Source organism: Tasmannia lanceolata, unplaced genomic scaffold, assembly GCF_043159265.1.
Source record: "Tasmannia lanceolata isolate RefF3 unplaced genomic scaffold, GAP_Taslan_0.1 ptg000003l, whole genome shotgun sequence".
Taxonomy (NCBI): Eukaryota; Viridiplantae; Streptophyta; class Magnoliopsida; order Canellales; family Winteraceae; genus Tasmannia; species Tasmannia lanceolata.
The window spans coordinates 61531288-61544650 of record NW_027518680.1 but is presented as its reverse complement, the minus strand read 5'-3'; the positions used below and the strand labels follow the sequence as shown (position 1 = coordinate 61544650).

The 13363-nt window shown below is 36.5% G+C and overlaps 1 protein-coding gene across 1 annotated transcript; it reads right to left on the bottom strand.

Moving 5' to 3' along the window:
- Positions 1-1196: 1196 nt before the first annotated feature.
- On the bottom strand, positions 1197-12602 carry LOC143858087 (CBS domain-containing protein CBSX1, chloroplastic-like). Its single transcript, XM_077368694.1, has 8 exons — positions 12228-12602; positions 10738-10825; positions 10583-10647; positions 7442-7490; positions 4710-4762; positions 2026-2141; positions 1855-1912; positions 1197-1759 (listed from the first exon to the last, which is right to left on the bottom strand). Exons 1-8 carry the CDS (start codon positions 12447-12449, stop codon positions 1679-1681), a joined length of 732 nt encoding a protein of 243 aa, XP_077224809.1. The 5' UTR covers positions 12450-12602; the 3' UTR covers positions 1197-1678.
- Positions 12603-13363: the final 761 nt, after the last annotated feature.

Below are 13363 nucleotides of genomic sequence, written 5' to 3'. Positions count from 1 at the left end.
ACGGACTGCTTTTGTGAAGTTCGAGTTTTAGAAACCTGATATTTGTCTTCGTTTTCTCCACAAAAAAAAGAAAAAGAAAACTTGGTTTCTACCTTCTGGAATGATATGGACAAAGCCTGAACACACACCTGTGTCAGTGAGCTTACACACCCCTATTTTGGACCACATGGCAGTATTCAGAGGGTGGTCTAGGATGATCCTGAGAAGAGCATGTCCTTGTAACATTTTCCATCTTGGGAATCTCTAAAGTTGCATTTTTTTTCCATTGCTTACAATGAGGTTGCTTGTTCCTGCCTTGCGGATTTAAGCGACAGAGAGGTATAACACACAAACAGTCCCAAATGTTTCTCTAAGGCAGAAAAAAAAATCATCACGATTCTATTGTTACTCAAAAGGAAATATTTGTCAGATAGGTAAGAAAGAAGTTCAGTGCATGTTCTTCAATACTTCTCAGTCTCTGTTATTTAGAAGCAGACTGTAATGTTCCAAGAATTCATAGCAAGTCACTGCCAAAAAAGTCAGAAATTACATGAGAGATGAACACCATTCCTGTTTATTTCATTCTCTACGACAAAAAAAAGAAGCACATAAGCATTGCCAAGAAGGGTTAAAGAACTTGCCCTAAGTGGTGCCCTATGTTAGCCAACAAAGGGCATAGGAAGCAGTTTCCTGAACAGGGTAGAAAGTGAACCAGAGAGGATTCACCTCGCCTTAATACTAACAAGATGGCCTGTGCAATGTCCAGGTAAATGAAAAAAGTAGAACCCAGATTCCAAATGAAGTAATTCCAACTAGGGATGAATGAGGGACAAAGTCATCTACTAAAGATTAGAATCTGATTTGATCCGCAATGCATCAATGAACTACAACAACAATATGAGCATCAAAATCCACATCAAATGCTCTCTGCAACGGTGTCCTAGATTTCATAAGCATAAGAGCAACATGATAGTTGGCGAATTCAAAAGATTCGGCGCTTAATAAAATATGAGAGATGAAGACGCAGGGGACGGCGCGGTAAAATCCCCATCAGAAGCCTCCATCAATAGTCAATGTGTAAAGGAAGATTATACATCCACCCCTCTTGTTTTGGTACCTTTCACACCTTCACTGTCTAATGCGTTCTACTCATTGGTAATTCTAACAGCAAATGAATAAAAGATCCAAATAGAGGGCCTTGAGAGTAACAAAAGAAGAGAAAAATCTCAGCTCACCTTATAAATTTCTTACTAATCCATGATCTGAAAAGTAGTTGATCAGTTGATCTAATAAGAAAATACAGTAACAATTTACCAATCCAAGCTTACTGTTGGAAGAAAATGCGAAGTAATATAAACAAAATTCAAAATAAGATGATACAGTAAACTACATTGAAGCTTTTTCTTTCTAGAGACACTACAATAATTAGATTCAGTTTATATTGTATACCGACTTTCATCAGTCGAAAACAATTGTTTCTTCCCCAAAATTGTCAGCCTCACTTGACAAATTCTCGTATAATTGGAATTATGCATCTTCAAACCAAACCACCTTACACAAAAGGTGGGATGACAGCAACATACGCTCCTGCTCCTTTGTACTTGGCTGTTGGCCTTCCTAAATAGTTAGATATAACCTCCATTGATAAATTGCAAGAAGACCTGATAACCTGAGTTTTGCCTCTTCTACTCTTCTATTCTTATACTTGGCCCGTATTTTCAACTGCACACTTCATACGAAGTGCAGCTCTAACAACATTTCCCCGCGTAATAATCCCAACCTTTTAAGAAAAGAAGTGAGTGAGATAGGAAATAGAATTTATGGCAGATAAAAAAGAAAAGGAAAAAGAGAGTGAAAAAGTTAAGCATATCTTACCAGCTTACCAGCATCATCTACAACAGGAAGTCGTCGGTATTTTGTTTCGAGCAATAACCTGTAATGTCGAAAACATAATTTTAATAACAATTGGCCTGGATGTAGATTGTCTAACAATTTGATATATGTATAATGTATTGTGTATAGCAGCTTATATAAAAATATGAGAACCTTGCGGCATCTTCAAGGTTGGTGGTCTTGCGAACAACAAGAGGTGCAGGTGTCATCACATCAGCAATGACTTTCCCATTGATTTTACTAAGAAGTCTCTGTATCTCATTGAATTTCTACAATGAGCAAACATAGGCACGAGTAGATGGTGAGACCAATTTATGGTAAATTAATAGTTCATAGCTAATACACTCTGTTGCACAAGTATTAGCTATGAATAAAACATAGGCACAACTATTAAATAATGTTGAGGGAAAAGAGAAAATGTTGGCAAACAAATCTATGAATGTCCCAAAATAAGAAACTGTTTCTACAGCCATATGATCTACTAAAGTAGAACGGTATTGCCCATATAATGAAAGCAAATTTTGGTCCACGGAGGTATGGTGGATTGGACCCATAACATGTGCTATTTATGTATACAACAGTAAGCTTAGCAACTAAATAAAAATTAAGGTATGTGTTTACATAAAATTTAGGGTATTATGGTCAATAGGTCAGTGCTACCAAATTATTACTTATAAGAAACTAAATAGAATTCATTATTAATTGAGCATCTTTATATAATAATTTTGGTTGATCAAACATAATATAGAAGACCCCCAGATCAATCAAACAATAAGCTAATCACGACAAAAGAAAATTATCATTACAAGAGAAGCTTGTTAAGGGATTACTCTTGAGAAGAAAAAAAAACAACCGTAGTTGGGACACCACTTCAATGATAACAATAGAATAGACACCAATGTTGTTCATGAATGGAAACTCAATACATCAAGTTCAATGTCCTCATGAAATACTTTGTGGTCAAAAGCTTTGTAAAGCCACCTCAAAGATGAGAGTTAAGCTCAATGTCTTGAGGCTTATATCTAGGCCACAACTAAGGCCAAAGTGAGGTTACTGCAGAATTCTCCAAGCTTTGCTGGTTTTCTTTTTTCAGCTGTTTACTTTTATACTTTAGCAAATGTTACAAGCCAGCTTGAATAGTAAACATAATCCACAAAAAACTAGTTCAACTCAGTTGAGTCAATGACTGGTGCAGCCTAGTCAACTTCGAGGAGATCTCTACTGATAATGCATATGATGATTGTGTACTTTGAATAAACAACACTAAATCATAGAGAATCCTACCGAAAGAAATGTTTTCTATAGCAATTTTAGGAACCAGAAAGCAGAAATACAAAAAAGGCACCTAAATAATTTAGAAAACTTGGTGCTAGAACTTGGTGCTAATTCTTTGTGAATTCAATGAAAGTTGCCTCAATTACCCACCATCTCACAAAGTTGTCTTGAATTGTTAGAAAAAAATTAATGAAACTGAAAGAACAAGATGAATGTTTGAGCAAATATCAACATAGTTTTGTTGAAATGGCAAATGTCTCAATTATCAACCATCTTTACAAGGTCCTCCCCAGTTTTGTTGATATCTTAAGAGTTCATTGATGATTAATTCAATCACAAATACATTTCTTTGGTAATTGCATAATTCTGTGCACTTTATGGTCTCAAATGAAATAATCACGCAGAGGATTGTTGTTCTAATTGGTTTGTTTTGAATATTGGCAAGTTTGGCATTTCTTTTACAATTTTAAAGGAATTTATTTTTTTCTCATTCAATTATCAGTGGTTTAGATGTAACTATGAGAGCTCAAAGCTCTCAGGAAATGAAGGGGGCTCTCTCTGTGTAAATAATATCGTTGAATGTTTTTTTTTTTATGGTTGCGAGTTTTTGGAATTTTTGGTGGTTTGTGGTAGGCTACAGAAGTCCCTGGATGTTATAAGGGCTGGGAATGTTGAGTTGGGCTGGAAGCCTATGGTAAAAGCTTTTTACTAATAAGTACTAACACTATGGGAGGTTATTTTGGTTTATTTGAGTGCGCTTGAGGGACAGTGTTCCTTCGCCGCTCGGGGGAGATTTCCTCCCTCGGATAACCACTCCTCCCCATGTGGTTGTTTGGAGTTTTCTTAGCTACCAAGGTGGGTGAAAAAATGACGTAGATCCTTGATAGCATTTTGAGGCATATAAGCTCCTTGGTTTTCTTCAATTATGCAATTGATCGTTGGGTTCCATGGTGTTTTTGTGGTTGGATTGTCTGGAAGTTATTGTAGAAGGTTGCTGTGAAGGGTTTATGCAGGAGAAAGTTTTAGATGATGGTGGGAGTCTGACTATAGCTTTTTACGTTTTTTTTTAACTTTTCTTTTGGCCCTGGAGTATGCTCCTGGACCCTCGTACTATGTAAATCTGGTGGGACTACTGGTCCCATGTATATTCCATGGTATGAATATAATAGTCAATTCTCAACAAAAAAAGAAAAGAAAAGAAAAAGATGTAACCACGAGAGTTGTGCCTCACTTTCACATGTATAAACTACATGCTCACAGGTCACTCCTTTGTCCTGTTTAACTATCAACTACCATGGTAGAAGATGTGCTTAGTTTTTATCATGTTTCTAAGATTTTCTTTCATGCTTAGTATTTAAAAATAATTTGATATTCTCGCTGTAGCTAGCATAATTTACAATTACATCTTTCCCCATTTCTTCAAAGGCCACAACATTCACCTGTCACTAGAAAAATGGTACAATGAACATAATAATATGTAATACCATTAAGAAAAAACACATAATAATATGTAAATTGTTATCAATATATAAATGCATGCAAATTGGATAATTATCACATACTTTCCAAGAGCTATCAACTTCTGGAAACAAGCTTGTATCATTTCGCCCGCTACCTAACCACCAAGGAAGAGTTAAAGTTTGGAAGGATCAATGATAACTAAGTTACTGTTTCACCTTACAACTAGAATAAATCATTCTTTAGTGCAAAAAAATCATCATTCTTATTCGGTGAACAGGTTAAATAAAGGTTAAATAAAGGTGAAATAAAAGAAATAATTGCAAGCTACAGATGCAAGCATATGCACAAGACTGAGAAGAGGGGATGAATGCAGCACCAATTTCCGGTGACCAACATGCAAATTAAGGAAAAGGTATAAGTGTGTTGCCAGAAAGATACCAAACCAGTAAATAGTGACTTATTTTGAGTGCTTAAAATGGGTCAATTGCTCCAGAAATAGTGTCATAAGCATACTCTGTCCTACGAGAACAAATCTATAAAAGGGTATGAATGTAATCACAAAAATGAAACTATCAATCATAAACCTGGAATTTTAACCAGTAGAAATTTAAGAAACCTTATCAGCACATGAAAAAGATGCAATGTCCTAAATGATGGCAACATGGCGACCCTATACAAAGGTCGAGAAGGAACATACCAGCATTACCATTCATGTCTAACAGACCAAAAAAATAAACAACTTTATTAGGGATAGATTATCATGCCGACCCCAACTAGTTTGGGACAAAGGCTTAGTTGAGTTGAGTTGAGATTAGGGAAAGATTATCATCAATTGATGGAAGATTTAGAAATAAAATGAAACCAAACATATGCAACCAACTACAGTAAGGAGCGACTCCTATAGGATGATAAGCAACAAACATCTCCCCAATTATCGAACTCGGCTAATCTATTAGTTTGTTAAACAATTGCATGACCAACCAAGCCAGAAATTCACTAAGAGCTGTTAAGGAAAATTGGAAGACGACAAACTATCTCAAAAAAAAATTTTTCTTTTCTTGTAGCTCTTCTAAGGAGTAAAATTACATGATCTCTCTATACCAACCTAAGCTGAAAGGAACTTTCTTGTAGCTCTTCTAAGGAGTAAAATTACATGATCTCTCTATACCAACCTAAGTTGAAAGAAACTCTTTACAAAAAGAAGTCACATATTCTCACCAAAGGTTTTAAATTTCAGTTTCTGTAATCAACAAAATGGAAACATTTCAGTTTTGGTATGAAATTCTGGCCAAAATCTTGTAAAATCATGAAAACATTTCGGTGAGAAATCACTGCCGAAATCCAAGATTCTTGACCGTTGGTGTTTATTTTTATTTTTTTGTCTTTTTAAGAAATATCTTACAAGAATCTCATTGTTCTTCTCTTTTTTTGCAAGTAAAGTTGGTTTTTGTCAGGGTTTCTGTCAAAATGTCGACATTTCGGAGATAAAAAAAAAGAAGCAAAGTTAATGATGGTATATTTCGATCGAAACATTAACCAAATCCCGAAATTTCGGGCAAAATGTGGTACTTTTCAAATCCAAGTGGATTAGCGCCAAAATTGAAAACCATGTGCTCACCTTCACGCATATTTCAAACCAGAATCAATGACCAATTCTAAGTTAATGAGCTTATAAGAAGTTAAAAGAATAAAACACCCTTCATCATTGGAAATTATTTTTCATTGAGGAAGCGTAGGCCCCTCTGAGTAAATTTTACTCCACCTAATTACCTCCCAAGTCCTACGGAAGATTGTCACTAATTCCATTAAACATAGAGATGATTGAAGCCCAGTGAACAACTACCGAGAAGATTTGACTACGTATACTTTGTACACCCTATACAAAGTATTGTTTGTATTCCTTTCTTTCCATTATGGAGGTGCTTATGTGATGATTTTTTTATTGTGTATTTGTGCTTATTTTGGCACTTCCTAAAGCTTCATCTTAATTGTATAGCATTTGCATATGTTTCCACTTTCCATACGTTTCCATAATTTTACATGATCTCATCCAAAATTTCCATCCAAAGTCGACATGTTTCCATTTCCATCACAACTGAAAAGCAAAACGAAACTGAAACTGGAAACCATGGCCACTATGTATCCCAGATCACTACATCCTCCTTAATCCCAAGTGACATTAGAATGAATTGATGAGTTCAGAGATTTCTTCTCTGAATTATAAGTAGAATGTGTATATCGTGTATCGTTATTTTTTTTCTTTTGAATGCTATGTATATCCTATATCTTTAGCCAATCCTCCCCAATGATTTTTGAGACATAAATGAACTACAGAAATTTAGATCACTTACAAAAAAGTGTTGGATGAAAAGAAACACTGAGCCACGAAAATGGACTAATAGAGAAAATTCATTTTAAATATTACATGAGCTTCTATAAGGGAAACACCCATGTATCGAAATCTGTGAAAAGCAAAAAAAATAAAAATAAATAACCATGCCATAAGCAAATGCATAAAATAACAAAAATTTCAATTCCAACATTATATACTATAGGAACATTTCTACGTGTAGAAGTTACACAGTCAACATTATGCACATTGGGAAAAAACAAAGATACATGAAAATAGTCATCTCTCACAAACTTCAGATTATAAGCCATAAAAAACATTTGGCACTCAAAACAAAAGACTGGTAAAAAGAAAACGTTGCATGTCTCCCCCAATCAATTGAGACGACAAGGTGCATTTTGAGATTAAATTTCAAAATGTTATAGTCTTCCACAATCAATTGAGATGACTAGGTTGATTTTGACATTAAAGTTCTGACAAAACCTGATATGGAGTCCAGTGCTAACAAATCATAATCCGAAACTACTCCAACCTGCAAGAAGAAACAATTCTCTATTTTATCTATAAAATTGATTCGAATTGGACCCACTAACAGCTCAATATAGGCAAGGATAACTAAACAAATTCATGATTATGATAGAGGAATCACAAATAACATTTCCATAAAAGCTGCCACAGTACACTCAGAGCTAGTATCCAATGGGTGTCTATCATTTGTAACGTGAAGCAATGCAAAATCAAGGTTGGGCAAAGCCCAAAGTAAAAGAGCTTTGAGAGTTTAGTTTAGTTTCTGTTACTAGGTCTCCTTGAATAATTACAGCACGTTTAATTGGCACTAATTAAGTGTTGAAATAAACTAAAACAAACGCTGAGATAGAAGCATACCCAGATTTTTGAGATATGTTAGTCTTGTGGTGCTTATCAATAGAATATTCGATGCTTCAGTTATGCATATTCGAGAGCTTTTCGTCCAAAGTTGATCATATTGATCACCATTACTCTGGTTTTCTCTCAATCTTTCACTTACTGTCTAAGCATTTTAATTTGCATTATTTAGTATCAGAGAAAGTTCTAAACCTATCATAGTGGGAGGATTGCATGACTGCCCAGAGAAGGAAAACAATTGGAAAAGATGTTTTTTTGGTAGGTAAGCTGGGGTTAGGCAGACCCCTACCAGTTCATTAATAAACAAAGAATTACAATATTTCGTAGGAACACCAGTGTTATCCCTGGATACAATGTTGTGGATCAAAAAGTGTACAAAAACAGCTTGTGGCTGTAGTTCAGTGTACGAATTCTATTTTGTGGCCCTCGAGACTAGGGCTCAAATCACAGCAGCCACAATATCAATGTAATTAAAAACTAAAAAAATAAACTAAAAGTGCAAAAAGTCAAAGATATTCAGTACAATCTGTCAAACTATGAGAAAGCGGCTCCTTTCCAGTTCTTCCTGCATGTAGGAGTGAACTTTGACGACACCTCATGTGGCACAAGTCCGAATTGGACCAGACCTATTTCTCCTCATCAAGGTGGAGCTCACTGGCTTACTGAACTGCCTTTCTATCTTTTTCTTCCGTTGTGTTGCCTATATTTGAGCTGCTGGTGTTTCCCTGTGAATAGCTGCCCAAATCCTGCAGCTTGCCAATGATGTTGCTATCATGGAAAACAATGAAGCCCCCCATCAGAGTATGGTATTTCTATCAGTGATTGGTGTCAAATCAAGCCTAAGGGTAGGTAAATGGCCGTGGTCGGAAAGTCAATCACTGGCTTCTTTGATGAGTCCTAGGATGGATCCGATGGTTCCAGGTAAGGAAATTATTGTGAATGGAGGGGCTGAGTTTTTGGATAGAGAACATCTCCACACATTAATGAATATTTAAGAATTTTTAGATATATCTGCAAGAATTACGGGCCTATTTTAGTTAATAACTATGTTGCATCTTAGTCAATTATAATGTGTGAGAAATTCATGTAAAAAAACATGAATAGTAACTTTGAGAGTGTAGTTTAGTTTCCATTACTAGGTCTCCTTGAACACTGCAACAGGTTTAATTGGCACTTACTAATGGTTGAGGTACCTTGAACAAACCCTAACAGCATGCTTTGTTTTTGTATATATGTTAGTTTTGTGGTGCTTTTCAATTGAATATTGGATACTTCTGTTACACATATTTGAGAGCTTTTCCTCCAAAGTTGATCATATTGATCACCATTTCCAAAGTTGATCATATTGATCAATCAGACTTTTATCAGTATCTTGAGTTGCTACTTCCTATAATCACCTACCTTTTTTTAAGTGGTAGACAATTTTATTAAGAAGAACAAAAGAGACCGAGGTGGTCCGTACAAAGATAGCCAGAACATACAAAAACAAATACAGGCAAAGGATAATCAGGGGGAAGAGAGTCATAAAGAGCCAAAGACTCAGGAAAACCCAAATTTAGCAAGGCAATCCGCCACCTCATTGGCGGAGCGACGCACATGCATGAAGGTGGCTGACGAGGTTTTCATCAAATCAAACATTTCATCAAACAAACTATCAAATCTCCAAGGCGGTTTTTGAGGAACGTTGATCCATCGAATCACATTAAATGAGTCATCTTCCACCACAGCATTAGCAATGCCGTCTCTTGCCAAGAGTCTTAAGCCTTGATGAACCACTTGCACCTCCGCTTCTGTAGCATCCGCGTCCCCTATGGGGCCCTGCAAAAGCCCATACAACCTCCCCCATTTCATTCCCCCCCCCCATCCCACGCACTCACCCACACCCCTAATCCCAACAGGACCCGGATTCCCCAACTAGATCCATCAAAATTCAGCTCCACAAAGCAAGAGGCAGGGGGAGACCATGCTTGAATAATTTTTTGCTTGGCCTGTGCACTACCACAAATTTCATTCCACCTTTCCCACGGATCATAGGCAGAAACAAACCTGAATGTAGGAAGAGATTTGACCCATGAGATCGTCAAAGCAATAATTTTGATGAAGAGGAAGTCCGAGGTTTAAGAAATCCCTTTAAATATTCTATTGTTTCTTTCTTTCCGGATCAACCATAATGTAGCTAGGAGGCAAACATTCCATAGTATTTTTCCTTTTTTCTTCCACGGCCCGCTGACCATTCAAGAAAAAGACTCAAGAAATTTGTAGGAAAGACCCAACTGATGCCTACTAAGAACTCTACATCAAATCTCCCTTGCCATTTTGCAATGGATGAAAAGATGATCCACAGATTCCCGGCCTCAAAGCAGAGCGAACATTGATCTATAATCACCTACCTTAAACATGATCTCATGTCACTCTAATATCATTTTTCTTTCTGAAATGTTGGTCACTCCAATACATCCTAATAAGGATATTTCAATCAAAGAATATCATCATTTAAATATGTTTTGAAAAAAATTGAAAAAATAGAATCACGTTAGAGTTGCCAACTAATATCAGCGGGATCCAAGAACCATAAAGGAAAAAACTACAAAGTATAAAGAAAACCTTCATCAATGAAAACAGAGAAAGGCAAATGGATACCATGTCATATTCTAAGAATGATGTAAAACAATTAGGTAGCATTTTAGAAGCACTGATTGAATGCAGAAAAACAAAGTGAGAATAAAACTAAATACCAACCAATTTCCAGTCATCATCAATCACAGGAAAACCAGTAATCCTGTTTTTCACGATAGCCTCCAATGCTGTTGATGCCAACACGAGCATATAAGAAAAGAGGAAAAAAAAATTATAATGCAGCTTATAAGACAGAAACCGCATAAAGTTCCCAATACCTTCATCAACAGTAGTGGTAGGCTTTACAACATGTAAATCCTCTTTTTTAGTCATAAAATCACCCACGGCATATGCTCCGTTTTTTGGCTGTAGATCACCAAAGAAGGCAAGGAAAATAGATAAGATAAAGATTAAGAGAACCAGTACGTAAAAAATAACGGCATTCAGAGCAAACAACCAACACATTCACATGCATAATAAAAGCTCTTGAGTCTTGACTACTTTTCTCTCAACAGAAAAAGAAGGATAACCTTCTAGAAGTCATCGACGTTAAGGTACCTACGCCTACACCCTTCTGGCGTGAGTTTTTTTTTTTTTTTGAATTGTTGGTGTGAGGTTATTTCACGGCATCTTTTCAGATTAATTGCATGCCCTGTCACATTATGTGCTGAAGATCTCTATTTCATGTTCAAAACCTGACTGTTCTCACTACTCCTTGAATTGTTGTTTGTGTTTTTCTCGTTCGGTTTAGATATCAAGAAAGGCAAACTTCATAATACTTTTACTTGTTACCCTTCTACTCAAAAGTTGTATTTTTAAGCAACAGAGCAAGTTTGTATCTTGTGAGGTCCCCTGCTTTCACAGTGGCACTCATTTTTCAGCTTTGTTGAAGGATGTCAGTCCCACTTATTCAGCTTAATAGGAGGAAGTATGAGACAGACGGGCCAAGTCTCAATGGGCATTGCCTATCATAGGTGAAGATGCTCTCTCTCTCTCTCTCTCTCTCTCTCTCTCTCTCTCTCTCTCTCTCTCTCTCTCTCTCTCTCTCTCTCTCTCTCTCTCTCTCTCTCTCACACACACACACACACACACGCACACGCACACACACAAAAGCTTTGAAGCCTATTTGTGTTCACTGATCGCCACACCAATGCCTAGCATTTACCACCTCAAATACATTCAAGAAATCTGGTAAAGCAAGTAGTGGAGCTTCCTTTTTATGAGAATCGATTTTTTCAACCGCAAGGCTTCGAGTTAACAACTCTTGTATATAATATTTTTAATGAAGCACTGATATAAATTTGCCAGAAAACATAAAAAGATAGAACATTCGTGATGGTCGGCCTTGACCTCTGTTGGATCCAATGATTTGTGGACACAGACACGAGTGTCGGACAAGGCAAACTCCCAAAATTTAGAAACGGGAACACGGCTAAAATACAAAGTATATATAATCATAGTTGTAGATACGTATTAATATGTCTCTGTTCCAGCATGAATACAAATTGTCTGACATGACAACATCTAAAAATCTAGAAATAACGCCACGTACATACATATAAAATTATTGATTACTATCATAATTTGCAACAATATAAATATGAATATGGTATTCATTTAACAAACTAATAAATCTTAGAATTAACCAAACTATAGTCTAAAACAATTTAATCTAGTTCTCTTCCTCTCGGATATACAACGAGAAAGAGAGACCAATATGAAAGAATTAAAATATAGAATGGAAGATCATGAGGAGTGAGATACTGACGGGAACAGGATTGGGCATCAAGGTGGGGCCTCTGGCTACGGCGGATGGGTGGAAAAATCTGGTCCTTCGATCCGACCGGTTGATGAGCGGTTGAGATAGTAGACGCGTTTTGGGCGTGAGAGAAGAGATCAAAGGCAAATGAAGAAGTGGAAATTGTGCAGTTGTAGAAGCAGGGGAGAGTCGAGAAAGTACCAGAGCTTCCATTAGACGAAGAGAATCCATACAATAGAAAATCTCTCTCTCTCTCTCTCTCTCTCTCTCTCTCTCTCTCTCTCTCTCTCTCTCTCTCTGTGGGTGGGTCGGGGAAGAGAAAGAGAGGGTTAGTTGAATGAAGCGGGAGAGAGGAAAAAAGAGGGAGGTATGCCACTAAAGAGGGAGGTATGCCACTGCTGTTTTTTTTTAGGACACGAGACTGTTCCACTTCTGTTTTTTGTAGGGAGAAAAGTAAGGAATGTAGGTGATAGTTTAGAGCAATTACGGATTTTGCTTACTTTTTTAAACAAGCATCAAACACGGGTGATTCTTCGAAAAATTGGTGGGGAAAAGACCCCAGTACCCTTCTCACATCAACAAAAATTTCCTTCAGCTTCCTTTTTCATTACTGACCATTAAATTGGTACGCTTCACAAGGCTTCTTTTAGTTCGTCTAAATGTGTATTGGCGTGGGTAGGAAGGCATCACGACTTGGAAAGTTTCCAAGTTCATTGACTCGGCCATATTTCTTTAAAAGAACACATTTCTTATTTTACAAGGCCCTATTTCTTTACTAGCCTATATTTCTTATTTTAATAGGAATTTTAGTGTAGTTCCTATATAGGATTTTGGGAAAGTTGCAACATATTTCTTATTTATTATGTAGGAATTTAGGAAGGTGGAGAAACTTGAGTTTTAGGATTTTAATTACAACCATCAGATTAGATGAAGGGCTTAGAGAGGAGTTTTATTTAGAGTATGAAATAATAATTTTACAAATACTCAAGTGCAAGGGTTGTTTGCACAATTGACAATTATTTTCCTGAAATAAAGTATTTTGGCTTTCTTCTTAGAATAAATCTTGTTCTTCGTGGATTCGACGAGCGCCCTTTGTGGATTCGAAGGTTTATTCTGATCGGTGTTGACATTGATCAACCTCGACT

Coding starts and splice junctions, on each gene's coding strand:
- LOC143858087 (XM_077368694.1), bottom strand. CDS start 12,449: ATGGATTCTCTTCGTCTAATGGAAGCTCTGGTACTTTCTCGACTCTCC. Junction 7,491..10,582: donor TTGATGATGACTGGAAATTG/GTTGGTATTTAG, acceptor TTCTTCTTGCAG/GTTGGAGTAGTTTCGGATTA. Junction 4,763..7,441: donor AGCACTGGACTCCATATCAG/GTTTTGTCAGAA, acceptor CTTGGTGGTTAG/GTAGCGGGCGAAATGATACA.